The 27,612-nt window shown below is 50.8% G+C and overlaps 1 protein-coding gene across 1 annotated transcript in view; it reads left to right on the forward strand.

The window, feature by feature from the left end:
• Window positions 1-2,122: 2,122 nt before the first annotated feature.
• ARK2C (arkadia (RNF111) C-terminal like ring finger ubiquitin ligase 2C) overlaps window positions 2,123-27,612 on the forward strand; it is a 48,592-nt gene continuing 23,102 nt past the window's right edge. Inside the window, exon 1 of the mRNA XM_062019033.1 lies at window positions 2,123-2,183. Coding sequence (XP_061875017.1) covers window positions 2,123-2,183 — 61 coding nt within the window. The remainder of the gene's footprint in view (window positions 2,184-27,612) is intronic.

The following is a 27,612-nucleotide window of genomic DNA, read 5'->3' on the forward strand; positions in this document are numbered from 1 at the left end:
AGGGAGCTTAGGGTAAAAGTGGGAGGGTGCCTCAAACTGGGGGGTGCTGGGACGCCAAAAGTTGAACTGGTGGACACTGGCAGGCACGGGCCATGTGGGCAGGAGGAAGCCAGGGGCTATTTTTAACAACAACCTGTGCCTGTGACATGTGTGTGACATACACAGCGTCTGTGATGGCTCGGGTGTCCCCGGGGGACCACATGCGGGGATGAAAAGCAACAGCAGTGAGGGCTGAGCCCTGACAAGTACCCACAACAACTGGGGGCCATGGCAGCAGCTGCCCGAGGCAATTGGAGACAGCAGCGGGGCTGCAGCCCCCAGCCTGGGGCCAGCAGCAGTCTCAGGGGACCATGGAGGGGATGCTGGGGTGCTCTGCAGGGCCCATGTGTGTCCTAGGAGTCCCCTGGGCCCATCCTGCAGCTGTCATGGCAGGGATGGGTGAGTGAAGGCAGATGGAAATCCCTCTCTGGTTGATTCACGGGTGGGTTTGGCTGCATTACACCTTTAGGCTTTTTAGCACTGAAGTGTCCGTTTGCAGACGTTTTTCATTCAGTGAGCTCAAGCAGATTGTACCATGCTGCTGGAAACAGTTCCTTGCCACCAGCAGAAATGGGTGGAAAGCAGTCATTTTTTTCCATGCTACACCACAAAGGGGGCATGGGAAGCGTTTTGTTCCAGCACAAGCATGGAAGAGAGCATCGAGGGTGGAGGCTCCTTGGAAACATTCCTGCTGGTGTGGACAACGTCTGGATCTGCAAACACTGCAGATGCAGGACTGGCTGAGCTGTGGTGTGGGCATTGCTCAGAGCACTGAGGATTAAAATCCATCCTTCCCGTGTCAAAAGTCCTCCTGGGGTCAGCACAGCCTGCTGAGGGGCAAAGCAGGAGGGGAAAACCCACATTGGGACGCAATGGAGCGGGCACTGGGAGGCAGCAGGCACCTGAGACTTTTCCCGGGGGAGCTCTGTGTGAGAACTTAACCAGAACGGGTGGATGTAACAGCTGTGAATGAATGCACCGAGGTCTTGCAAGCAGCTGCCTGCAGGTCAAGTTAATCCTTTCCATGCATCAGCCCTCAGGCTGAGGGGCTGGGAGGGAAACAGTAAAATAAATCCAGGTCGCTGAGCCCTCGTTTTAATTAGTATCAGGGGAAAAAAAACCAAAACCAAAGACCCCACAAAATAAACCCAGGTGAAGAAATACACATCAACGTGCACACCTTGAGGAGGCTGCCGAGCGGCCGAACCTGCCAGCTGCACGGGGAGGACGAGCCCGAGCGTGGGCTGAGAAACCTCCCCACGGCTGCAGCGACAGCCCTGGGTGGGAAAGGCCGCCCCAAAAGCCGTTTGTGGGTGGTAGGACGCTGCCCGGGACCCTGTGTGCCCTGACAGAAACCACCCCTGCCCCACAGGGGCTCTCATTCCAGCAGTTTCACGGCAGCACGGACGAGCTTCTCATCGCTTTAGAGTTTTTTTGGGGATGTCTATGTACATTTTTAAGCTGCTGGGGTTCTTTGCCCAATGAAGAGAGTGGCTCCCGGCCCTGTGAGGGTTTTCCGCGTCCCACCGGGTTCTGACGGAGACATTTTAGGTCAGCGATACCCCATCCAGTAAGTTCTGTCAGTAACTGGGGCGTCAACACCACGGGCCGCGGTGTCGGCGGCGCGGACGGGGCCGATCGCCACGGTGCGATCGGCGGCTCGGGGCCGGACTCCACGTACGTTCCCGGCCGGTGCCGGGCTGCGGGGGATGTGTGGGGGGAGGGAAGGGGGGTATTGGGGGGGAAGGTGTCGGGTGTGTGTTTGGGGGGGGGGGGGGGGTGTCCGTGTGCCCCCCCCCGGCGCGCGCGAGAGCCCGGGCAGCTGCGCACGTGCGCGGAGCGCGCGCCCCCGCTCCGCGCGTGCCGACCCTCGCGCCCCCCGCCCCCTCCCCGGCCCCGCCCCTCCCCTCGCCTCCCATTGGTCGGCGCGCCCGGCGGGGGGCGGGGCCTGGCGGCGGCCCGCGCCCTGCCATTGGCGGCCGGTGCCTTTGTGTGCCGGCGGAGCGGGCGGCCGCCAGTCGCCGCCGCGTCGGAGGGGCCGGCGGGACCGGGCCGCGCCGCGCCGCGCCACAAAGGCCGCAGCATGGTCCTGGTGCACGTCGGTTACCTGGTGCTGCCCGTCTTCGGCTCCGTGCGCAACAGAGGTACCGCGCCGTGCGCGGGGGCCGCGGGTTCGCGTCCCGGGGCCGCTCCGCGATGGCGGGGGTGTGGGAGGGGTGATGTGTGCGGACGGGCTGGGGGGCCGCGGACGGCCGCGCGGCGGCTCGGCCCGGGCTGCGGGTCCCCCTGCGTTAGGGACGGGGCCAATCTCCCGTCTCCACTCCCCTCCCGCTCCCCATCGCTCCCAGGACGGCGGTCGGGGCGAGTTCGCCGCCCCGCATCCCCCCCCCCCCCTTCCAGCTCCCTAGCTCTCAGCAGCGCCTGGTGTGCGGGTTCTCACCCCCCATCTCCTTCCCCCCACTCGCCCTCGGGGCCACCCCGGCGCCCGCCGCTTGCCCAGCTCCAGCCCGCACCCTCCAGTCTGTGCTTCGGTAGATCCATTCTTCCTTTTTTAATTTATTTGTTTTTCAGATTTTACGTTTATTCTTTGGTTCACCCCCTCCCACCCACTCCCCTCTCCCCGTCTCGCCGTGTAGCGTAGCCACCAGGCCATTTTAGCGTAGCTGTAGACGATAACAGCCATTTTTGTACCTTCATCCTGTTTAGCTGAGTACATTGCACTGTAAATTCCTGTTAAGTGGATTCATTTTGCTGTGGTCGTCGGGAGCAGAGTCTCCTGGAGGAGGAGCGGTTTGAGGTGGCCAAAGGACCGCAAATTACGGTCATGCCTCTCAAAAAAAAACCCAAAAGTTAAATTGGGGAGGGGAAATCTGGAGAGGCAGAGCGATTGGCATTCACTCCAAAAATAAAGCTGTGGAAGGGTAAGGTTTGTGCTGAAGCCGGGGCTGAAGTTGCCGCCCCTCCGCCTCCCAAGCCGCTGCTGAGCGCTGGGCAGAGCAGAGCCGCCCGGAGCGGGGATGCAGCGTCCCGCTCCCCGCCGGCCGTGGCCCGCCCGGCCAGCCCCGTGCTCCGTCCCGCCGGTCCCCACCGGCCACAAGTGTCCCGTCCCGCTCGCCCGTCCACCGGCGTGGCCCTCCCTCCCCACCCCCTGCAAATTTTGCTTGCGAGAAGAGACGACTGGCAAAATGCTTTTCCATTAAACAGGGATAACCTTTTTTTCTGCTGTGCTAAATTACTTCCTGTTCTTATTTTGTGGGTAATTTTTCTGTATCGAATATCCTTTGGTTGTGTATCTCCACCTTTTTCTTGTACTAAAACTAAAGCATGGTCTGTATTTTTTTACATTACCTACTTTCTGATGTAAATCTCTCTGTAGAGACATACCCTGCTGAAATGTAATGTGCTGTAGCCTATACATCTGCTCAGTGTACGCTGCTTTTGTTCTGTTGCCCTTCCATAGCATGGTGGGCCTTGCCTTTTTGTATTGTGTGCATGATGACATTGTTACACACGATTCCACTAATACTAATATACAATCTCTCAATAAAGAAACTAGTATTCCTATATTAACCTAGTGTGCTTTTTCTATTGCTGTTTTCCCATTTATTGTCGTATCCCGCTGTTTAGACTTTTTCCTTGCTTTTCCTCATCGTGAGGTTTGAGTGAGTGGATTTTCCCACCCCTCCCCGCCCCCCTGTAGTGCAGATATGGGGGCTTTTTAATACATCTTTTTTCTTTCCTCCTCTCCCCATATCTACCCTCAGCATTAGTCTATGTGTACATACTCCCTAGATGCACACTCCATGTTACTGTTGTGCCGATGCAGAGTTCTGTTTTACTGCAGAATAGCTAAAAAGAACCCCCCACCCCAGTGTATCAATCCAAGCCCTCATTATTAATCAAGAAAAAAAAAAAGAGATTTGATGAAGGGTCTGTTGCTTATTTCATTCTAGTTACAACATTATCCATTCCTTACCAGGCGGATATGAAAATGTGAGGGATGACCTCCAGATGGATGGTGGGGGGGGGAAATTTATGTGTTGTTTTTAAAAGCTCATTAACAAGAGGTAAAAGGACCTGTGAGGAGGGGAGAAAAAAAACCAAACCAAACCCAACCCCACTGTTCTATTAGCTGAATATTGAATATGTGAGTGCCCTGCCCACCATCTGCTAGGCAAGAAGTTGGTCCCACGGCGACTGGCACGCTATAAATATCTTCACTAGACCCCTGCAAGGCAGGGCTTGTAAAACTGTCCCAGCTGCTAATGTTGTAACTACATTTTCCTGCTTGAAGCTTCCAGGCCCAACATCTTCTGAATAATAACCTGATTTGGTTAAAAGAACAAACTCTGGGGTTTGGGAGAAAGTCACCAGGAACCTTAGAATATTGGAAGCAGGGAGGGAAGGACAAGCAAACTGCAGTCAGTGAGCGGTTTTGCTAGGGCTGCAAAGCGGTAATACCGCTGCTCTCCTCTCCTCTCTCCTGCCCCAGACCTCCTTTCCCAGGTCTGAAAAGTGGTCGGGTAAAACCTCCCAGTTTTGGCTTGGATGCCACCAGAAGCTGAGGGAAGTCAGGGTTCCCAAAAGCAGGAGTTGGGGTTGGTGGTGGGGGTGCGGGGCGAGCATCTTGTCTTAATTGCACTGCCATGGAAAGTGGGGAGACACAGGATTGGTTATTTAATGAGAGGAAGACAAATTCAGCAGGTCGATAAAATTTCAAGAGGAGCCTCTAGCAAACAAAACCAAAAGCGAGTAGTTCCTGCCTTACCCCAGCATCCCTCGAAGAGCCTCATCGTGTCGCAAGGCCATGCCTTTCCACCTCCCTCCTAGCTCTATCCCGAGTTTGGTTGTTTTTTCTTTCTCTGAACATCTGTTTTATTATTTCCTTCTCCATATTTCCTTTTTTTTCTGTCTTATCTCGATGACTGTTTGGCCATCCTGCTTCTCCCTCCCCTCTACGAGCACAAGAAGCGGGTTGCCCCCCCACCCTGGCTCCCCTCCTGGATGTAGTGTATGCTGTGGCCCTTTGTTCTCGCTCCATCCTCGCCCCGGGCCAGCGCTGAGCTCCGTGCCTGACACATGTCCCCGTACGCATCCCGAGGAGGGAGGCTCTGCTTCTTGCTTGCATGAAGGGAGACATGCATGCCTGTTGGGGGCTGATCATTTTCCAATGTGATTTCATTTTAATTTATTTATATCTTTTACAATTCAACCCCCCCCCACCCCGCCACTCCCCCCATCCCATGTGAGACAATGAGATCTGGGTTACAGTGCGTGTGAGGGGAAACAACCATAAAAATGAACCCTCGTAGACCCTAACCCCACCCTGAAACCCTGCCACGGATAAACCCCTTCCCCTCCCAAACGTACCTCGTGCTACAGACACCTGCCAGCAGCTGCCCCTTTGTTAGCAGAGCGGATTCACCACAGCGAACGTAATAACCCACCCCCCCCAGATGTTATTCTGCAAATTACAGAGCAAAACTGTTGGGTCATTATACTCTGAGGATGCCTCGGTAATCTAATAACACAGGAAGCTGCTGGGCTAACGGCGACTCGTGCTAAGCAATTCATCATCCCCATCATATTTTGACCTGTCTTGTTAGAAACACATTCTTACAAGAGGAAACATTTCTTCCCACCACCTCGCTCCACCTCACAGCCTTATTATTCAGTAACCACCAGACTTTCATAGCTCATAATCCATCAAATGCATCCACAGTTTAATGGCTTAATTCCTTTGGCACTCCCGAGTCTTGAAAAGCCACCTGGCACAAGAGAAAATGATCTTTTTGGGGTTTTTTTTTTTGATGTTAGCGTCGTGGGCTGAGGAAACCCAAGGCCTGAGTCACACACCAGTGGTGCTGCGGCGGTTGTGGGGCCTGTTCGCCTCTCCAGCACCAGCCCCCTATCCCTGGGCTGCTTTAAATAACTTCCTTTGATAGCAGGGAGACGGATAATCCTAAACACTGACAAAACGGGCTCTGAGATCCATTTATGTAAGGGTTGTGTAAAGGTCTTACACGCAACCGCGTGCGTTTGACGGTGCCAAGTGGGAGACGGACCAATCGATCTCTCTTGCGCGGGGTTTGGGACGGTGTCACGCTTTCCCTCCTGTTTTAAGAAAAAGGCACACAAGTAGTGGCCACGTTTTGCCCGTGTGGGGAATTGTGTAGCCAAATCAAGTGAAAAGCAGTCTGGATTTACCTTGGTGTGTGCGCATCTGGCCCCGTGGAAGTGTGTTGTTTAAGAACTGGTGAGTTGGTGCCCAAGCCAGGAAGCAAATGCAGCTGGGGAGGAGGATTTGGAGGGGTGGGGAATGTTTGCCACAAAACCCAGGAGCTGCTCTGGTTGGTGGGGTCACAGTGTGGACACAGTCTGACGTCCCTCAGTGCGTCCTGGACAGAGTGTGGGGTGCCAAACTGGGGGGGCAAGATCCGTAGGCCCAGGAGGCCGCCGGAATCGCCCTCCGACCGCCTCGGTCCTCGCCGAGTCGCCGGTCTCGCACCGAGTCCTCCTCCGTGAACCTCCTGGAAGGACTCTCTCCTAGAGTAAGTCTGAGCATCCTTTCCTTGTTGTTGGTTTAAACCCTGCCTGTAATTTGGGGAGGGTTAGCTGGGAGGGGAGGACAGAGCACTGCTGGGATGGGTGCAGGACCCCTGTCCTCCCAAATGGGTAAGAGAAACCCCTGAGTGTCACGGGGAGCACAGGTGACATCAAGACTCATCCCTCCCCACTGACCAGACAGAGGGAGAGTGGTTGCAGCTGCTGGAGGTGCAGGAGTGGGCAGCGAGGGGTGGATGGCTATTTCAGGGGCTCTGTGGGCTACAACACCGGCTGGTGACACCACAGGTAGCCCCTCCACCCTGTTTCCAAGCTGATTTAAACCCAAACTGTGCCTCATGTCAAAACTGGAAGGTCCTTATCTCTAGAGGTGCTCAAAAGGGGACACATGCTGCAGCAGGTCAGCAGGGAAAAGCTTTTCCCACCCTCAACCTAGCAGCACTGATTTTGGGAGGCATTAAAGAAATGTACCAGAGATGCAAGGGGGGACTTTGCAAAAGGTCATCTTCTGTCTTGTCTTTGATACCTCCAAGGCTGGAGTTGGTTTGGCGACTGGGACAGGTCTGATGGCATTGCTAAATGTCATGGCTTTTGGGCATCTCACAGTGTTTGTGTGTTTCTGCATGAGCCTGCAGCTCCTGGAGTGGGGTGATGGGACAAGGCTTTTCGGTTTAAAGGGTAGTATGAAAAGGAGAGTTTTGGTAGCAACTTGGTGCTCGAAGCAGTTAGAGTCACCTACAGTGCTCGGGGAGGTCTTTCAGCTGCAGCACTGGTTTGGGAAGGAGAAAGGTAGTTTGTGGCTGTGGTGGGGCCAGGACAGGGACCTGCAGGTGAGCAGTGTGAGAGCAAGGCTGAGACCCAGTGAGGAAAGTGATAATTTTCTTCCTTGTAGGGTTCCCTCTGCGGAGACAGAGTGGGTTGGTCTGCAGTGAGGATTGGCAGAGGGCTTGTGGATTTCCAAGTGGCTCTGCACAAGGACCCTGTGAGAGATCCCCCAATAAAATCCTTGTGTGGTCTGTTCTTACTCATAAACCTTCTTAGGGAGAAAATCAAGTCTTTTGGGAATGGCTAAATTGTCCCTTTAAGATAAAAGCCCCAAATCGCTTTTCAGCCAGAGAGACAGATCCTAGTGGTGTCAGGGACTGGGCTTCTGTGCTGGAGAGCTCAAGTGGGCAGAAGAGCTCAGCAGCAGCCAGGATGAAGGGAAAGCAAACCCGCTTAATCTGCTCATCTGCTCCATGCCTCCCCATCACCTTTGCTTAACCCTTTCTGCTCCTCCTCTGCTCAGTTTTGCAGTCTCCCAGGACCTTTTCTCACCCATTTTCCTGCCTGCCGGTCCTTTACATTTCCCAGCCCCAGTGGGGTTGGGCTGGTTGGCACGTGCTGTCGTGGATCCCTCTTGGTAAGTGTCCTTAACCACTGTTGTTTTCTTTCCCTCCATTTAAAGGCTGTAAAATGTGCCTGCATGAAAGTTGTATGCCTACAGCTTGCAGCTCCTTAACGAACTTCATTGCTTTAGTTTGAGTGACAGAGGGGTCAGGAGCAAAGCAAGTGCTGGAAGCAGTGAAGATGCAGGTTATGGGGAGAGGCAGTAAAGGGCAGCTTGGTACCCATGGGCTGAGACCCTTCAAAGTGAGGGTGTGCCTGTGGGGAGATGTGTGGATGAGGATTTTGGTAAACCAGGCCATGGGTACCTTCTGGGATTTCTCTGAAGTGACCTTGAGCAGGACTCTGGTGGAACTGGTCAGCCCACCAGACACCCAGCATTGGGGCTGAGTCCTGCTTTGAAAACCTGTTCTTGTCCTTTTCCTCAGGCTTGGGAGGGCCTCCAAAAGACATTCATTCAGAAGCACAGTCCCCTGGGCATCTGTCGTGCAGCAGCTGCTCCTCCAGGGGCGGGTGGGACTGGGAAACATCCCCATAGCAAACGTGCCTTCCTCAGTGATGCTTCCTGTTGTGGCTCTGAGCTTTCTCCTTCTCCTGGTGCCATCTGACTCTTCAGTCGTGCTGCTAGCCCAAAGTACTTACGCATCCAAAGGGATCTTGGGTTCTTTTTGGAAGCTGGGTGTGCATGAGGAGGCACCACTGACAAGCACTTGCCCAAACAACCCATTTCTGTGCTTGAAAACGGGGCACCTACAGACAAAAGGAATCTTTCTCCTCCTCCATTTTTTTCCTTTGTTTGATAGCAAAGGAGATGCCTGTTCTCACTCAGCACTGGATGGGATCTCATTTGTCTGTACTCCTTGGAACAGTGAAGAGTGTTTGTCTGGTCTATTCAGACCTGATGATCATTAGCCGGTGGGAGCAGAGACTTAAAACATACTCTCCCATGAGCCCCAGCCCTCAGCGAGGAGCAGCTGGAGTCAGAAATGAGCTGTGGGTGTGGGTTGAATCTACCTGGATGTGAGATTGGAGACCAAACTGGAAAAGGTCTGAACTTGTTTATACATGCATAAATCCAAAATAAGCCTTTAAGAGTTGCTTGGCATTCATACTGGGATGAGTAAAATAAGAATCTAATTTGCGTTTGTTTGTTGTTTTGTTTTGATTTCTTAAGGAAAAGGCAATTGGCAGGAGCCTAACCACAGTCTAAAGGTGTTTTGTTTGCATGAGGGTTTGGGGATGCCGTTAGCTTTGCAGGGCTGTCAGCGTGTTTTCAGCCCTGGCATGGCATTTGCTGGCAAACTTGGTCAGGAGCCATTTAAATCTCAGTCTGAAGGTAATGGGGGTGCTAATGCTTCAGGAGAGGTGTCCATCAGGCTTGGCAGTTTCCACAACCTGACGGTGAAAAATACCACGTCTCTAATTTGCCCGTTGGGAAAGGAGCTGTAAATCTCACACAGATCACCGTGCTTCTTGTTGTGGTTTGCTAAATCCACGTTTCTCTTTCTTGTAGCCTGGCCTTTAATATTAATATCTGTAATTTCTTTTATAAATTCACTTATCAGCTCTCATTAGTCATCCCGTTAATGATCCCAGGCAAGAAATTTGTCATTTGACGTCAAAAGGCAGATTAAGGGACTCGTAGAGCCCTGGGAAACGGCCTCATGCTGCACCAGAATTATAGTGGCTGGCATATGAGGGTAATACTATGTAGGATTTGCATCTGCTGCTCAGGGGATGAGTGATTATATTTATATATTTAGCCGAAAACAAGAGCATTTCTTAATCATGAATGGTGTGTTAGATTTCCTGCAAACTCTGCAGTGTTATGAATCACAGGGCTATAAACATCTTCTTGCTGGCGTGCCTGGTTCCACGTTGCCACGGTGGTGAAATCCTGGAGAGTTGGGTCCTGCCTGTTAGCTCATCTCCTACTTGGATGGTTTTACCCCACGAATGGCTAATTGAAATTAAGAAGCTCCCTCAGCACCAGGAGCTGGAAGGGGCTGGGTGTGGATTCAGTTTTGCGTGGCCAAAATTTAGTGTCTTTGGTCTGTGTTTTCCCTGATAGAAGGTGAAGGTGTCAGTAGGGTTTGGAGATGAGTGGTTGAGGCATGAAAATGTGGGGAAAAAAACCTCACAATGTTTGCTGAAAACACCTGGAAAAGAGTGGGGTTGGACTGAAGACAGATGAGACGCAGCATCTCCAGGCACTGGTCTTTTCAGATCCATTGAGGTGAGGCTTTATAGATGCTGGGAGTAACCACTGTGTTGGAAGATGCCTTATCTTGTTATTTGTGATTATCCCACAAATCTCCAGGGGCTGAGATAAGGAATGAGGAGGCTTTCTGCTCAGAGATAACACGACAGGAGTGGGTTTGAGGTTACAAGAATCTTTCTTTTTGTTATTATTTTCTTTAAATAGTGGATGTCTCTGTATGCAACTCTGCAAAAAAAAAAAGTGTCCCCTCCCGTGCTTGCCTCCTGCAAAGCCCACTGGCAGCCCCCAGCTCTCTGTACACTGCAGAGCCTCTGAGATTTGATAAGGCTGCAGGCAGCTCTCGGTGAGGCTGGACAGAGGAAAAATGTATCAGTTGTGTACCAAAAGTACTTAGTGAGCTGGTTTTGCTCAGCCCTGGTTGGTCTGAGTGGGAAACCTCTGTGTGAACCTGTAGTGATTTATCCATGATCATCAGGTGCCCACCAGGCTGCTCTGTCACTCCTCAGTAAGACAGCGAGGGAGAAAATTAAAAACAGAGAAGAGCTCGAGAGTCGAGATAAAGGCAGTTTAATAAAGCAAAATCAAAGGCCGTGTGCAGAAGAAAAGGAAAACAAAAGGTTTGTTCTCTTATTTCCCTTCAGCAGGTGATGTCCAGCCACTTCCCGAGAAGGAGGGTTCAGTATATACAGCTGTTTCTCTGGAAGAAAAATGTTGTAATAAATGCCCCTCCTCCTCCTTTCTCTTAGCTTCTGATGCTGAGCAGAAGTCGTATGGCATGGATTATGCCTTTTGTCAGTTTGGTTCAGCTGTCCTGACCATGTTGCCTCCCAAGAACTTACCCACTCCCAGCCTGCTGGCCTTTTGAGGGTGGGATGTTGGAGAGACAGGCTTGATGCTGTGGAGCGCTGCTCATCAGTAGCTGAAGCACTGGTGTGTTATGGTAGATACTGCTGCTATGAGGGATGCTGTGGGGAATATCAACTCCATTGCAGCCAATTCCAACACAGACCCTGAGAGAATGGTTCTATTGTGTGTCAAGTGTAGCTCTGGGAGCCTAGAGGTGGCAACAACACTGGCTGGGGACTGCAGGCTGACCTACACAGCCTGGTGTTTTGATCACTGGTATGTTAATCTGGCCTGGGTGGATAGAGGTGGGCATGAGGCGGCTGGAAGTCTGGGGAACGTAGGGAGATGAAGACCCTCAACCTCCCATCTGCAAAGACTGAAAGGTGACCAGCAGGCCCAGGGAGAGAAAAGGGCCTGGGGGTGTTGGTAAACAGCTCGTGTTGGCTGGACATGAACCAGCAGCGTGCCCTGGTGGGCAAGAAGGCCAAGGGCAGCCTGACTTGTGTCAGAAATAGTGTGACCAGCAGGCCCAGGGCAGGGATTGTCCCCCTGTGCTGGGCCCTGGGGAGGCTGCAGCTCCAGGGCTGTGTCAGTGCTGGGCCCCTCACTCACTGCCACAGGGACACTGAGGGGCTGCAGCGTGGCCAGAGCCGGGCACAGAGCTGGGGAAGGGGCTGGAGCACAAGGGTGCTGGGGAGGGGCTGAGGGAATGGGGGTGTTGAGCCTGGAGAAGAGGAGGCTGAGGGGAGACCTTCTTGCTCTCAGCAACTCAGTGAGAAGAATTTGGGGCAGTGGGAGGTGGGAGGTGGGGGGGTGATTGGTGTCTGCTTCAAAGCTACAAGCAACAGGACAAGAGGAAACAGCCTCAAGTTGCCCCAGGGCAAGTTTAGATTGGAGATGGGGAACAATTTCTTCCCCCAGGGAGTTGTCCAGCCCCGTCCCAGGCTGCCCAGAGAAGTGGTGCAGTCCCCATCCCTGGAGGGATCCCAAAGCCATGTAGCTGTGGGGCTGAGACACATGGGTTTAGTTTTCAATCTAAATGATTCTGTGATTCTACACCTTTGTGTTCTCATCAAGGCAGCAGGAAAACCTGTTGTCCATCCTTAATCGGTTGCTCTACTGATTGCTCCTTTTTGTGTTTGGTGCCCATCTCAGGGCATGCTCCAGCCCGTCAATATGCCTCTTGTAGTGAGGGACCCAACACTGGACACAGCACTCAAGGTGCAACCTCACCATGGAACAGTGTGTCCGGGAGCTGGGGGACCTCCTTGTGAGCTCTGTGTGGGATGAAGGGACGAGGAGGCTGAAGAACAAGAGCTTTGGCTGCTACATCAGGAGATGACTGAGATTGGGAATGCAGTGGTGGAGAGGTCTGTCTCATAACTGGAGTATTAACTCTAAAGCATGGTCACGTTGCTCATTTGGCTGGGGGAAAGGTGCATTGTGGTGTGGTGCCTGGGGCTCTTGCTTGACTTCTAGACTATATTGCTTTTAGAGGGAGGTGTGTTTTGATGGATACTTTGCAGAAAATACCTGTGCAGAAGTGCTGCTGCTCTTTCACTGTTGTTGAATAGAGAGTGCTGGCACCTCTCCTCTCCCTCACCTCCTGTTTTTGGTGCACCAGCACAACTGGTCACAGATTTGTGTCCCCATGATGGGAGTGAGGAAGGCAGGGAGAGTTCCTTCCTAGTGCCTTGCAATGGACATGCTTTGTAGAAAGCCAACTCATTGGCAGCATCCAGGCCAGCCCAAGAGCCAGGGGACATCAAACTGGTGCAGGGACCTTCCTGCAAGTCAAGGCTGAGCATGTGGGTGATGCAAGGGAGGAGGGATGTACCAGGGCGCCCAACAACTAACCCTACTTTGAGCTGCCACCTCTGCAGAGGACTCTGGGGAATCCTCTTTGAACGCAGCCCGTTGGAGGTGAGTTTAATGGAGTGGATGGGTGCCCAGACTTGGCACCCTGTCCCCTTAGCCAAAACACCCCTCTCCAGCTCATGAAGAGACCCAACTCCTGCTTGTTTGGTTTTTCTTTTCAGCATAAAGAGCAATCCTGCTTCTAGTAATGCCACGACGTGCACTTTCACATCGTGCCAGGGAGAAAGCCAACAAATATAATGAGACCTTGTGATTAAAAAAAACAACAGAAGAAAAAAAAAGGGGGATAAAAGCCCAGAGCACAACAGTAACAGAATAATGCAAAGTGTTTGCCAAGGTTCTGGTGGCAAGAAGGTGCTGTGTTGTTATTAGTACCTGCTGGGAGGGGTCTGCTCCCCACAGCTCCTGGGGTTCAGGGTAGACCACAACACAGTCCTTAAGGTGTAGGAGTAATTTTCTCTGTATATCCATGTGCCCACCACGTTCCATGGTGAGAAAGGTGGCTTTCACCTCTGGCATCCTGCTCCCTCCAGAGAGCAGGGCTTAAAATTCCTGGCAAGTTTGCATCTGTGGGAGAGGTTTTAGCTGAGCTCTGGTGTGGAAGTGCAGGGTGATGATGGAGGAGGGAGGGCAACAGACAACAGGAAGCCTGGAGGACTCTTGGAGCAGAGGGTGGTGGAACAGAAAGTCAGGGAAAAGTAGCAACATGAAGATCCCACACCGTGGGATGGGGATGGTCACAACTGGGCCTCGGTCAGGGGAGCTGTGGGTCTCTGCAGCATCCAAACTGGGCAGGGGTTGTGAGTGACTGTTGTCTGGTTCCCACGATATTAAGAGAAAAGGAGACCTTTATCAAGTGAGCTGAGCTGCTCTGAAGAAAACAGGGCATTCAGGAGTGTGTGGCAACTCTGCCCAAGCTGCATCTGTAATACCAGGGCATCTCTGCATTTAAAAGCACAAGCAGTTTAATGCCTGTGGGACTTTACACTGCTGTGCTGCAACCCTGAAACACAGAGGGCAGAAATCTCTATACTCCATTGCAGCAGAAGACTGAATAGTCTAAACCCAGGAGGAAGATTGTCACCTGTACAGATTTTTTTACTTCCCTCAAAAATAAGAATGATGCCACCATAAAATGTCAGGAATCAGGATTTTGCCCTTCCAGCTTTCTATGAGAGGGTATTTGGGGCTTGGGGACTGCCTCCACAGGGATCTCTGGGACTAGTTGTTTGCAGATCTGGCAAATCTTGGACAACTTCTGAGCCAGTCAGCACCTCCTAATAGAGCCTGGCTTGATCTGTCTGGTCAAAATGCTGCTCTGAACAGAGGAACAGGATTAGATGCTGTGTAAGTCCAGCTTTCTCAAATGTCTGTCATGCTTTTGGGAAATGCAGTGTGCGGCTCAGCTGGTGTTCTAGAGCCACCAGCCTTGAAGTAACAGCACTGAGAAGTTCAGGTCCCACCTTTAATTCCTATTTGTTTGTGGCTAGGAGCTCTGAGGGTTCAACAGGTTTTGTGCTTTCAGCAGTAGGTGTGGGTTTTATTTTCACTAAAGCTGGGTTGAATCTGAAATACACCTTTAATTGCTACTTTCCCCTCTTCTTGATATCTGCCAGAACCACCATCCAACACACACTGCATGGGTCAGTGTTATTCATGCTGAACTATTTCAACTGAGGAACAAATCTTGTCTGGAATTCAGTGGCTAGTGCTGTGAAAAAAATCTTGTAATCTTTTCCTGCCTTTCTGTAAAGGTTCAGTTACTGTGAACTGACAGTACAAAGAGAAAATGCACATCTAGAATTATTGTCGTTCCAATCTTTGAATGAAGTCTGTGCTTCTTGTGATGCAGAAGTGCCCGTGCACCTCACTATCTGACTGTATGTGCCTTTACAAGCACAAACCTTGCCAGGGCAGAGGAGACTTTTCCCATGTTGGTGGTGCTTTCAGAGCTGAAATGTAGGGGCATGTACCCACCTGCCTCAGAAGGCGTTCTTTAAAAAACAGACAAAGAAGAAGAACATCTTCCACTGGCTGACAAAGTTGAAGAAATATTAACCTGGGAAGGGACCTCTGGAGGTCTCCAGTCCAGGCTCCTGCGCAGGGAAGGGCTGCCTGTGCAGTTCTGGACTGTCTCAGGGTTTTGTCTGCCCATGGCTGGGATGTAGATGATGGCACCTTGGTGGTACCTGCTCTCTGGTCAGCAGTCTCTGGGGATACAGCCACTCCTGGGGCCGGATGGGCGGTCAGATGGCAGGGCCAGCGGTGCAGATGTGCTCTTTCCTGACATCAGATTCAATATTGGACATTTCCCTTCTGCACTGGTGTCACCTCCTCTAAAAAAGGGGACTTTAAATGGGCATAGGGCTCCATTTCCATGGCCATGTCTGCATGGGGAAGATCCCAAACCACCACAGGTTTAGTCCAAGGCCAAGCAGCTGCTGTGTCCTCAATACCCTGAGCAGAAATCACCCTTCCCCAAAATGCTGGGCGTTCTGCTTACCCACACAGCATGGGTGAGTTCAGGTGGGCAATGGGCACAACACGCTGACCTCCAGCTCCATAGACTTGAACCTTCTGATCTTCGTTAAGGCTAAGTAAGTGCTTTTGTTTTCCCACCTTCCTTTCTCCATCTGTGGAACACACCAGTGTTTGTCTCACAGGCCCCTGGGTGTAAAATTCAGGGAACAAGGAAAATGCAGGTGATTCTGCTCCTTTGTAGGTAAAGTTCTCTGGAAAAGGCAGATGTGGCTGGGCAAAAGGGGATTTCTGGTTTTCACTCTCCTGCCTGTGGTCACTGTTGGGGAAATATGTGACTGGAAATGTCTGAAGAATTGTGTTTAGCCATAAAAACGTGGTGAGATGTCTCTCTCCAGGACATAGATTCAGAAATGAAATGGAAAGCTGACAAAGCTGCCATTTTATATTTTTTTTTTGGATGAAGGATAAAAACCTCAATTGTTTCTTGGTGTCATGGACACATGTATATATGCTTCTTTTTAAAGAATGGTTTTATTATTGTTTGATTTTAATCCAAAGGGAGGCATTTTCCCGAGGTCACCCACTGCAGTAGTGAGTGAGTGACTCATTTCCTCTATCAAAACAGCTTCAAAATAATGATCTGGGGAAAAACCTGGCTGCTGACACTGACTGTATGACATCCTTACCTGTCTGCTCTGATCAATAGATTTCCTTTCCCCGTGGGGCTGGTAGATCTCGACTTTTCTGAGTCTGACAGCGACTTTCTGCAATGCCGGCTGCTACAGGGACATGGAGACTTGTAGCCTCTCCTCAATAGCAGGGGACTGAAGTAAATCAGATCCGGAGTCACTGACCGGGAATTAATGTGAAATGCCTCGATGGCAGTGTTACAGTTGCTTTAATAGGCATGACTGTTAAACTGATCTGCCTGTATTTAACTCTTTATTTGTACTTGAGTGGAATAAATGTTTTCCTTTAGGAAGGATGACTTTTACAGAGCAAAAGAGCTATTACAAACCTCCCAAATGCCTCAGCAGTAATGACATGACACCCTACAGCCCAAAACCCAGACTGCTGATGTTGTGGTAGCACCTCAAAGTCCCCCTTCATCCTCTTCCCCGTCTCCTCTTCTCCCTCACCCCAATTACACTTTCAAAATATGTCAAAATACGACATTGGGCACACAGCTCGTTAGACCTCATAGTCAGACACAACTAAAATTGTCCTCGTGCTTCAGCAGAGCAGCTCCTGACTCCAGCCCAAGTCACCTTCACCTCCATGTTGCTGTGTTAAATGATGGAGAGCATCCTTGCCTTGACACACACATGGGGCTTTGAGGAATTAAGACTCTATAAGAAGCCGGAGCTCGTACTGGTCTGGTATAGACATGAGCTGCCTGTGCTTTGGGTTTGAGTTACTTATACTAAAGAGTAGGTAAGGGTTTTTTCCTGATGTTCTTCTAGGCCCTCCTTTGCCCATGAGTGACCATAGCTATACCACTTTGTTATAGAAGAAGAAGGAAGAGAAACTGCAGATGTGGTAGGCCACTGGCCATGGGGACATACTGGATGGGGTTGGGAAGGTAATGGGGTGGGCACCTTCACTGCTCATTTCTCTGCTGTGCAGTTCCCACCTCCTCGGAGCTGCATCCTGCCCAGGCACAGAGCCCAGGGGGTGGGAGGCAGGTGTCCCTGTGGTGGTGGTATTGGGCTGTGAAATGCAGGTAGAATGCAAAAAGTTCCATTTAAACATAAGGAAAAGCTATTTGAGGTGAGGGAGCCCTGGCCCAGGCTGCTCAGGGAGAGTGTGGAGGCTCCCTCTCAGGAGGGCTTCAAAATCCTCCTGGACGTGTTCCTGTGTGACCTGATCTAGGTGACCCTGCTTCTGCAGAGGAGTTGGACTGGATGATCCCTAAAGGTCCCTTCCAACCCCTACCATCCTGTGAGTCTGTGAGATGACGGCTAGCACCCAAGTGCGACTTGGGGTGGACTAATCCTGACCCGATGTCTATGAGTCCAGCAGGATCTTGTAGGATCTGTAAATACTCTCTTTGTGGCAGGCAGTTGAATGAAAAACCTTTAACCTTGTCTTTATAAGCATGGCTGGAGATGAGGGCTGGAAACGGAGACAGAACACCCCACCTGAAATTGATTTCTTGCTTTCAGGGCTTCTTTTAGTAGAGTTTAATTCCTGAATTTTGTTTTTCTTTTCCTCTTCCTGCCGCTGTTTTATCAAACTGCAGCTCGTGCAGGTTTGTCACAGGTCAGGAAAACTCCATCCACGACTTGTAGAAGATGAATAGACTTTTAAGATCAATGCTGTGGCCTCCCCGTTGTCGGTGGGGTGCCAATCACTGCGTACTGGTGCTGCCTGGGTCCTCTGCCGCTGTCGCTGCGAGGCGTGGGCAGCATTCATTACCGGCAGGACAAGCCTCCACGCCTCTTAATGGAATTGAGCTGCCTGACCTTAATGTGTGACTAATATTTAATTTGAAGTTTCTCTGGACACCAGCAGGCAGTGATGGAAACAATACAGGCCCAACAGTGCAAACCCTGAGCCCTGGGAAGACAGCAAAGTAATTAAATGTAGTAATTAGTGAAAATTCTTGGGGCCCAGGGGTCACATGTGGGACTGAAAGTGTGTATTTTTTCCCCTACTTTGCAGTCACACAGGCTCCTGCGGCAGGCTCTTGTGTGCCACGGGCTAGGATGTGATACAGTTGGTTTGCCCTGGCCTGGTGGGAGATTCTGACGTGCTCCTGGCTGTGCTCAGATGGATGCACATCCAGCCCTGTAGCCATCACCATCACCCTCCTGGTTCCTTTCACTTCACTGAGATGCAGTGTACTCCTAAGACCCTCATCCATGAGGTTTCTCTTGATGCAGCCATCCAGGGTCCTTCCTGCAGTGACTGAGCTCCTGCGGTCCCAAAGTGGCCTCAGAGATGGTCACCTGCTGAAAATCCCTGGGAGCCCAGAGTGGATGTGCTCACCCTCCATCCCTGGTGCTCAGCCCTTGCTCCACTGAGAAGTGCAAGCAGGAGGGTGATTTGATACAGTGTACCTGGGAACTCGGGAGCTTGCACTGATTTGGGATGTTCCATTGGTGAGATCAAGAACAGCCATGCAGCTGGGTCATAAGCTGGGCTGGGAGGTGACTCTTTTCCTTCCTGCCCGTGGGAGTTTTGAGAGTAGGAAGAAACACGAGCCTCTGTCTGTGGCTCAGGACTTTGGGCTCTGCCTGGGACCCAGCAGTGGCTGGTTCCTTCCCTGTGAAAACCAAAAAAGCTATGGGTAGGTGTCTGGGCTGTGACCAGCAACCAGATTTATTGCACTCTCCTCGTGAACTGCACCTGGCCCTTGGTGCAGCAGTACAGGCAGGAAGGAGGTGAAGTTGGAGGATGAGCCCACCATCTCAGCTGTTTGGCAGGGAAAAGCATAATCCCTCCTCAGTCTGGAGCAGATGAAGATGTCTCTCTGGAGCGAGGAGGAAGCTCTGGGCTGGCGTGGTGCCAGCTAAAAGATCCTGTTACGGTTTTGTAAATGCCTCCTGAACATCTAGGGTCACGGTGTTGTAAAAGGTCCCGTGTCATTCTGTGGGAAGGAAAGGTCTCCACTCCCTAAGAGGCAAGACTGTTAGACACAGCCAAAGCTGAGCTGTCTTATGGTCTGTTAACCTGCTGCCCCAGTGCCTTCCAGGATGCACCTTCTCACTCCTGGTCCATATGTGTTCACAGTTTGCAGGGCAGAAAACCACCTGCTGCTGGGAAAAGTGCTGCACATAGGGCAAAAAAAGAGATATGAAGGCTCATGTTGGTAGATACTCAGCTCTGTTCTCCTTTGGTAACGCACCAATGGTAACATACCAATTGATGTGGGAGCCCTGGCTGGGGTGATAGTTGTGAATGTCCTGCCATCATGGGGTGATGTAGGAGACCATGGCTGGTCATAGGGGAAAAAGGTGGCTTTGATTCCTGAAGCAACACCAAGAGGCAGTGGGGCAGCAACCTGTGGTTGCCTAAATACCTTTTTGGTGGGAGATACACAGAGGAGTGGGTCTGACCCTGGATCCACCACCCATCACTTCTGCTGCCTGGGCCAGCTTTTTACTCTCTTCCTCTGTAAAACAGGGTTTATTCACCAGCCCTGTCCTCACTGCACTGGGCAAGCACTTTGTCATCCTCCCCCTGTGCCATTTAAGTACAGAAGCAGCTAATTTAGGTGTGCTGTGATTTGCCATGGCAGGAAAAGTCTGCTTGAAGGCCCTGCAGAAGAACTGAAATCAAACAAATTTCAGATGGTCTCACAAATAAAGCTGAAAGGTCATAACAATATCAAGCAGGAGGTCATGTTCAGCACTGCAAGCCTCTGCTAAATATCAGCCAGAGATTAGTCCATCCTCTTGAAAGGCCAAGAGCTATAAAAGCTCCGAGCTCCTTCTGCCACAAGTTCAAACTCGCAGCATCTCGAAATGGCAGAAGCTCCCCGTGACAGACAGACAGAACTGCAGGGACAGACAACTCAAGGGAAAATGTCAGGCTGGTGAGGTCTGGGAAAACGAATTTGGAAAATTCTTAGCTATTTTTAAAGGCAAAAGGGACTTGAAGATTGAGGGGCTAGTGCTAATTGATGTGATGTTTTGCTGAGTGTTGTCGTTGCAGTTGAATCAGCGGCTGTGAAACAGCGTTGTCCAACTGCCAGTCTCCCATCCCCCCTCCTGGAGGTGGCAAGGGCCACCTCTCTGTTGGATAGATCACCACATCCTTCATTGTTCAAAAGTCTGGCCTTTTAAAGGCTTCATCTGTCATGAAAGCTGCCAGTGCAGGAACTGCATCAGACTGGAATTTCATCTGGGAAAAGCAGAGTCAAAGCCCGTGTTGGAGTGTGGGCTTAGACTCTTGTGGAAAGAGCTCAACAAGGCTGCAGGCTTCACCCCAAAGTCACCAACCTTCTCCCAGTAGTACTGTGCTGATTAACTGGCACATTCCTTGGTTCTTGTGCTGACATGGGTGGCTGATCTAACTGGATTCACTAATTCTCCCCAGACTAGTTTCTGGTGTCTGACGCTGGGTCTCCCACAACCTCCAGGCCAGGGTTCTCAGGAGCAGCTGAACCTCACACACATTAAACCCACTACATATCCACATGAGACACCCTTCACTTATGAAATAACTCATCATCACGAGAGAAGTCTCTTCTATGCAGTGGTAGTGACTGGTTCTGAGAACACGTGAATGAATGTACCAGGCAAGTTAAAGGGTGCCTGATGTGCAGAAAGCCCTGGGGACACACTTTCCCTGCCACGATATCTCACCTTCCTCCCCACAGGACTCCAGTCATCACCACTATTTGTATTTATGGGGCACTTCACCAGCCCTATAAACAACTATTACAGGTTATTCTGCACTCTGTAACTGGAAACCTCTTCTTTATTTTGTGGTCTCTGTTAAAAGCGGCACCTGAAACCCCAGGAGCCAAAATCATTCTGAATAACACTTTTGTTTCTCAGCAGCAAGGCTGGTTTTGGAAAGCAAGATAACAGTGGCAACCTGGTGCTGCTAACGGGCTTTTTCAAGGGGACTGGCTGGTTTGGCAGGGCTGAGGGCTGTGTGTAGCCTCCTTGCACCTGCGGTGCGTGCTGCTTATGCTGAGTGGCAGGGTGTAGGTTTCCAAGGTACATGTAATAAAAACAACATCCATGGGAGAAGGGGAAAATGTTTCTGTCTGAGCAGGCTCAGCAAAAGCACTGTCAGAACTGGTACAAATCATAACGGGAGGTCAGCTCAGGTCCCAGCCGGGCGCTTTGCTCCTGTGTGCGATGGGAGGAGGCGGTTCTTTGGAACAAAACCACCATGGGACATACAAGCCGCCTGCCATTGCTTTGGTAACCCTCCCTTCAGGTGACTTAAGGCCACCTGGTTTGGCTTCTTCTCAAGCTGAGAAACAGCTTCTTCTCCCAGCAGCAAACCCAGGTCCTCGGTGCTCTCCGTCCTACAGGTAACTGTCATGTCCAGCTAAGGGGCTGATGTGGTGTGAAGACGCTGGACCTAGACCAGTTTTCTGCCCTGTGATGCTCAGTTTAGCTCTGCCTGAACTAATTTGATGGGGAGCAGACTGCTAGAGGTTGTGTTTTGCTTGAAGGAGGGAGCTGATGGGTCCCTCTGCATCTTCCCCTGTATCCTCCTCTGCTCAAGCCCCTCATTCCTCTCACAGCCAGGAGCTGCAGGTTTGCACGTGAACGTCCCTCATCACCTAGTTTACTTCATTTGGAATTTGTTGGTAGTTTCTGTGTCTTTAATATTCATGTGGATTAATCTCCTGGCTATGCAACAGCTTTTTTGTTTGAGGTGGCTGGTTTTGTTTCTTTAGACTGGTTTAATTACTGGCACTCAACCACCCTTAAATCTAAACGAAAAAAAAAGCCATTTATTGACAGCAAGCACAGGCAGTGCAGACCCACCACTGCAGTGTTTGCTGCAGGTGGATCGAAGCCAGCACGTGTGCATTTGTAGTGAGGTGGGGATCAGTCCTTTCCTCCAATTAATGAGTGACAGGACAAGAGGAAATGGCCTCAGATTGCATGAGAAAAGGATTAGATTGGAGATTAGGGGAATCTTTTTCCCTGAGAGAGTTGTCAGCCCCTGTGCCAGGCTGCCCAGGGAGGTGGGGGAGTCCTCATCCCTGGAGATATTTAGAAGCTGTGCAGATGAGGTGCTGGGCTTGATGAACTTAGAGGTCTTTTCCAGCCAAAACAATGCTGTGATTCTATGATTTGCAGCAGACATATTACAACTGGCCTGATCTTAAACAAATGCTTCCCAGCTGTGAACCATGCCTGGCATTTTCTCCAGAGCCCCAGCTGTGGGAGCTGAGCTACATCTTAGTGAAAGAGAGGTGGGAAGACCTTGCTGTGGTTGAAGGCAGCTTTGAATGCAATGTCGCAATTCATCTACCTAAAAATTCCTGCAATGGTGCCATTGCAGCAAGAAGTTGCTTCTTCCTTGGATGCAATTGCTACACCATGTCAGAACAGTTTCTGTGACTTCTCTGCTACGTGATTTATAAGGTGTCTTGTGGCTGGTGTCACCCAAGGGCAGATCGTAGAATGGTAGGGGTTGGAGGGGACCTTTAGAGGTTGTCTAGTTCAACCCCCCTTGCTGAAGCAGGCCCAAAGTGCACCTGTATATTTGGGAAGTTTCTTTCAGTTTACCCCTTCCTCATTCAGTGCATCACCTGGATCCTGTGCAAATCCATGCCACGTGTGGGCTATCCCATTGCTCCTGGTGACCACATGTACGCAGGGCTGATGGCAGGCCAGGACCAGGGGTGGGTTTTGCAACACGAGCTACTTGTCACCCTTTCAGCCAGCAAATTCCCTATATCTCTCTTGCAAGTAATTCTTCACCAGTTCTACTGGGATTTCAGGAGGCTGAAATTTGGGACATGTGTACAGAGGAGACTGTGTAAGCCCCATTGCAAGCGCTGTGTTGAGATGGAGAACTTGATGGGAGGCTTGTTTTGGGGGAAAATCTCTTATCCTGTAGAGTTCTCTTCAATCCTCCCTCCCAGCAAAGGGAGATGTGTCTCAGAGGGGATGGTGAGTGGATACACACCCCATGGAAAGGATGTTTTCCTGAGGTAACATTTGCAGAGTCCTCCTCGGGCCATGTAGCATGACCCTGACCCAACATCAGCCCAGCTCCCTGTATCAGTGCCACATTCCCATACCCACCAGCCCCCAGCTACCTCCTGCAAAGAAAACCAGCCCCGCAAATAACAAAGCATTTGGATAATGGCATCAGCTGGACAGTAGCTCAGCATCCCACAGGGGATCCTCCTGTGTCTGGAGCTGCCTGCATGTGTGAAATCACTGCTGTGAAATCACTGTGAAATCTCTGCTCCAGCTGAGGTGGACTTTTGAAGAGTGGCCAAACCCTGAGGCTAGGGACTTGAGAGTTCTCATTGGCTTTGGCGACTAGAAAGTGTCTGGCCTCTGCAGAGCAAAGTTTGAGGTAAATCTGCAAGTGCTAAACTCCTGTCAGGGAGCTGACAAAACCCACTGCTGACTCACGGGCTGGTTAGGTAGTTCTGTGCTGCAATAACTGCCTGAAGAAGCGGGATGTCACAGAGATGCAATTAAAGCAGAAATCCACCCTCAAAACGTTGCTGACAGTGATTAAAGGGCTTGAGGAATTTTGCCCTGGTTTAACTCTTCCTGAACATCAGGCTTAACGTGCCAAAGATCGAATAATCCGGCACTGTGAGCCGCTCCCGGAAATCTCGGGCTGCGGTGGGAAAAGGACGCTGATCCCGTCCAAAAGTGGATGTGAAAAAGGCAAGACAGTTGAGACACGGCACTGTGGGCTGCGTAGGGTCTGAAAAAAGCCTGCTGTTATTCAGTATAAGCTCCTGTTACAAAATTATCAGAAGGTAGGGAAAACCGAAGATCCCACGCATTTTTCTTTTCCCATTTTATACATTTAAGCCAAAAAAAACCACCCCACCCCAACCCCAAAAAACAAGGCTTATGAGCTTTAAGCTATTTATTACCAAACAAAACTGCATCTGGGCTGCGTGGTTCCTTGCCAAGCTCTGGCCTCATGAGAGCACAAACAGCGAGAGTTACGAGCCCCTCGAAAGCGAGGTTGATGATGGAAACATTGACTTAGCCTGAGCTCTCTCAGGGATGCCAGATGCTCGTCGGGATATTTCAGAAGCTGGTTGCAGGGAGATGAGATGCTGCCCATGTGGTGGAGACATACCTGCAGCATCCTACCTGGTTGATGCTGGGTGACTCGCAGCCCTGTGGGATGTTCTTGATGGAATAAGCAGGAACCTGATTTCATATTCCCATTGTGGTGGAAAAGTGATTCCTTTGCAATCAGCCTCCCATGGCTTCAGGAAATATCCACAAGCACGTGGATTCTCATACTGGAACGGACAGCTCTTGTCACCTTCTCCACTTCTTATCCCAAATCCAATTCCTGCCTGAGCAAGAGGATGTCCTTTTGGAAACCATCCAGCCTCAGCTTTACTGGTCCTGGTGCTGAGGAGGACATTTCGTCTGTGGGTATGTGGTGTCTGCTGATGAGCCTCCTCCAGCTCAACCAGTGTGAGGAACCATTTTAGTCTATGCTCCACTCTAACTTCATCTTTTCTCTTTCTAATGCGGAGACATGGCTCTCCAGCAGTGCCTCCCTCCAGTATGCATCTGTGGCATCCTTGGGCTCCTCTCCAAGCCTCCTTCCTGGCTTGGGCATCAATATAAGTAGCTTATTGCTCCCACAAAACTCCACCTGCTGCTTCTTATGTAGCAGACTCTTGTACCTTTGGATGCTGCCAGGGCTCTGGGAGCTTGTGGTTTGATGATTCTACCAAAAATCACTTTTCCTGGGACACCCTGCCACCTGCAGATAGGACCTGTACATTTTTTTCATAGCTAGATGACTACATTTAGCCCTATAAAATACATATTTCTTGCTGTCTGGGTAGAGTTTTCCTTTATAGGTTTTTACAGCAGGGGTTAGCAGCTGTAACTGATGCAGAAATGTAAAGTAGGAGCTTATATCCATGTTAAGCAACTGATGTTTTACTTGTACTTTAAACATAGGTCTCCTGGAGTCATAGGTGCCTATGAACTTCAGGATATTAATAAGGGATAGGCTTCCAGGATCTTTAATTTTTAGCTACAGACTTCTTCATGGAGTGTAAAAGGGGAACTGCCAGGATGTGGCACAGGAGGGCTCATGGTAGCTAGGGTTTTCCTGGACATGAGTTCAACTCAGCTCAACTTAAAGAGCTGCTGAGGTGCATGTCCTGACTCGAGCCAGCACACCATGGGCACTCACCCCATCTCATGTGGTTTCTCCCCAGCCTTGGCCCTTGGTATGGACCAGAGTCCTGGCTGCTGCCAAGGCATTGGGTGTTCAAAGAGGTTCCTACGTGGCACCTCCAACCAGTGCACAGTGATGGTCTAACCTCCAAACCCCTTTAGGTTAATTTAATTAAGAGATCTAATGGGGATTGGGAACTTGCAGGAGCCCCATGTGTGCAAGCTCCCATGGTAGAGGCTGCTCTTAGACTGGGAGGGTGAGCTCATATGCTCAGGACAGGACCTTATAGAGCAGAACAGGAGATTTGCAAGCCTTCATTCACTGCATCCTGTGCAGTGCTCACCTACTGGGAGCATTTCTGCTCTCTCTTGAGAGATCACCTTTGGTTTTTGTACCTTAACAATTGGAAGGTGCTCCTGTACTTTGCACGATGCCATTTGTAAGAAGTGCCAGTTGCTGAATGGCTCCTGCCCTCTGCCTTGTGGGGTGAAGAGGGCTTCCCTGGGCATCAGGTACCACACATGCTGCAGCCTTGCCCTCCTGCCCCCATGGAAAACCTCATACAGCCCTATTGATGCTCTGCACCACACTTGCTGTGTCTCTGGAAGGTTTAGGATGAAATCCAGAGGGTGATCTGCAACATCCATTTGCAGGTGGATGTTGCATGTCCTGGGACATGCCCCTCACCACTACGAACTCTGCCTTCAGCTTTAATAGTGGCATTAACAACACACTCAGCACTAGCCACCTCCCTTTCTTTAATGGCCACCCTGATTTCTTGCTGCACCCCGGGGGCTAGCTGCTCTCACTGAGGTCAGGCACCTGGTTCTGGTGGCACATTTCTGTAGATGCTGTGAGAAACAATTCAAAGCTGTGCTCCCCTGTCAAAAAGCCCTGGCTTTGGGGCTGATTTGCCAGAAAGCCAGCAAAGGCTGGACTGCAAAACATTCTCCATCCAACCTGACATGTTGTTCCCAGAAAGGGTGAAACTCTCCACTGTTTTTCCCAAACATATTCCCCAAATCACTGTCACTCACTCTGGAGCTGTGTGAACATGTCAGGTGGGGTGTCCAACCTCCAAGCATAAGCTGGAGATAATGAAATCAAGCAGGAAAAGCCAGATAGTGATTACAGGCCCATTTGAAACATGGGATGGGGGGAAAATTAATGCAGGGGAAGTAGAGATAGACGGGATCAGTGAAGAATAACACCCCCAAACAGCAATCTCTCTTTTCTTAGGACAAGTTTCAGTCACTGCTCTGATCTCTTCCCAGCAACACAGTTTAAAGCAGGTTGGAAGCTGTGCTCCATCAAGCATCTTTGCCCTCTGAGATGATAAAAGGAACGTAGGATGGAAATCTTCACTGGAAATCCCTATGGATGGGGAGACAAAGTGTGCAGGGAAGAGAGGGCTGGTATCAACGCTGCTGGTCCTCACCCAAAAGCTGCTGAGGAAGAAGGCAGTTTTGGGGCTGGTACAAGATTGGTGGTGCTGGTGCTGCATCATCACAGCTTGGTAAGGAAGAGCAGCTCCATCCTCTGGGTCTTCCTGGGACTATGGACCAGCCCTGGTTCGTGAGTGCCTGCAGGGTTTGGGCATGCTGGAGGACTCAGCTCCTGTCAGCTGCTGCAGCATAGCATAGGTTGATGCTGAGAAGATACAGGTTTGTGACTAGCATCAGGAGGTTTTTACTAAAGGACAAGACAGCTGAGGGTGTTGGCTTTTTCATTAACGCCTTCTCTGGAGAAAGGTCTGAGTTACATTTCAGACACACCAGCAGCGTTTGAGTAGAGGGTTTTGGTTTGGGCTGTCATAGAATTAAGAAGCTCTGTGGGTGATGCGGAGCAACACTCAAGATCCTGCCAGGTGCTGGCAATGACTGTCTGTCTGGGGAGTTTCCCCCATGGTTCTGGCTTTTTGCCTGTTTATCAGTGTCCCGTGTGTCTTCACTGGTCAGAGGGAGCTGCTGCGAGGCCTCCCGTCCGGTTGTTAGGAGCAGTTGAGAGTGCTTTAAGGCAGGTGTTGAGCACTTCCAAATGTCTGGGGAGAGCTTTGGAAGCTGTGAAAGCAGGAAAACATTGGAAACCCAAGTATTGGATTTCCTTTTCCAAACAACTGGCTGCAACACATGGCTGCCTGTCAAAGCTGAAGGCTCCTGAGAGCACAAGTCAGCACGTTTTTACATTCCCAAGGGCGGGGATAGGGTTTGCTCCAAGTACTTCCCCGTTGCTCTCTGCGGGCAGAGCCAAGTAATAGACCTCTGTCACAGCAGGATTTGATTTTTTAAGTGAAGGATTAATTCTTTCCTCTGGTTAATTTTCCTGTTTCCATGCTGGGGACTTAACTCATATGGATACAACACCTT

The sequence above is a fragment of the Colius striatus genome, chromosome Z (assembly GCF_028858725.1).
Source record: "Colius striatus isolate bColStr4 chromosome Z, bColStr4.1.hap1, whole genome shotgun sequence".
NCBI classification, from domain to species: Eukaryota; Metazoa; Chordata; class Aves; order Coliiformes; family Coliidae; genus Colius; species Colius striatus.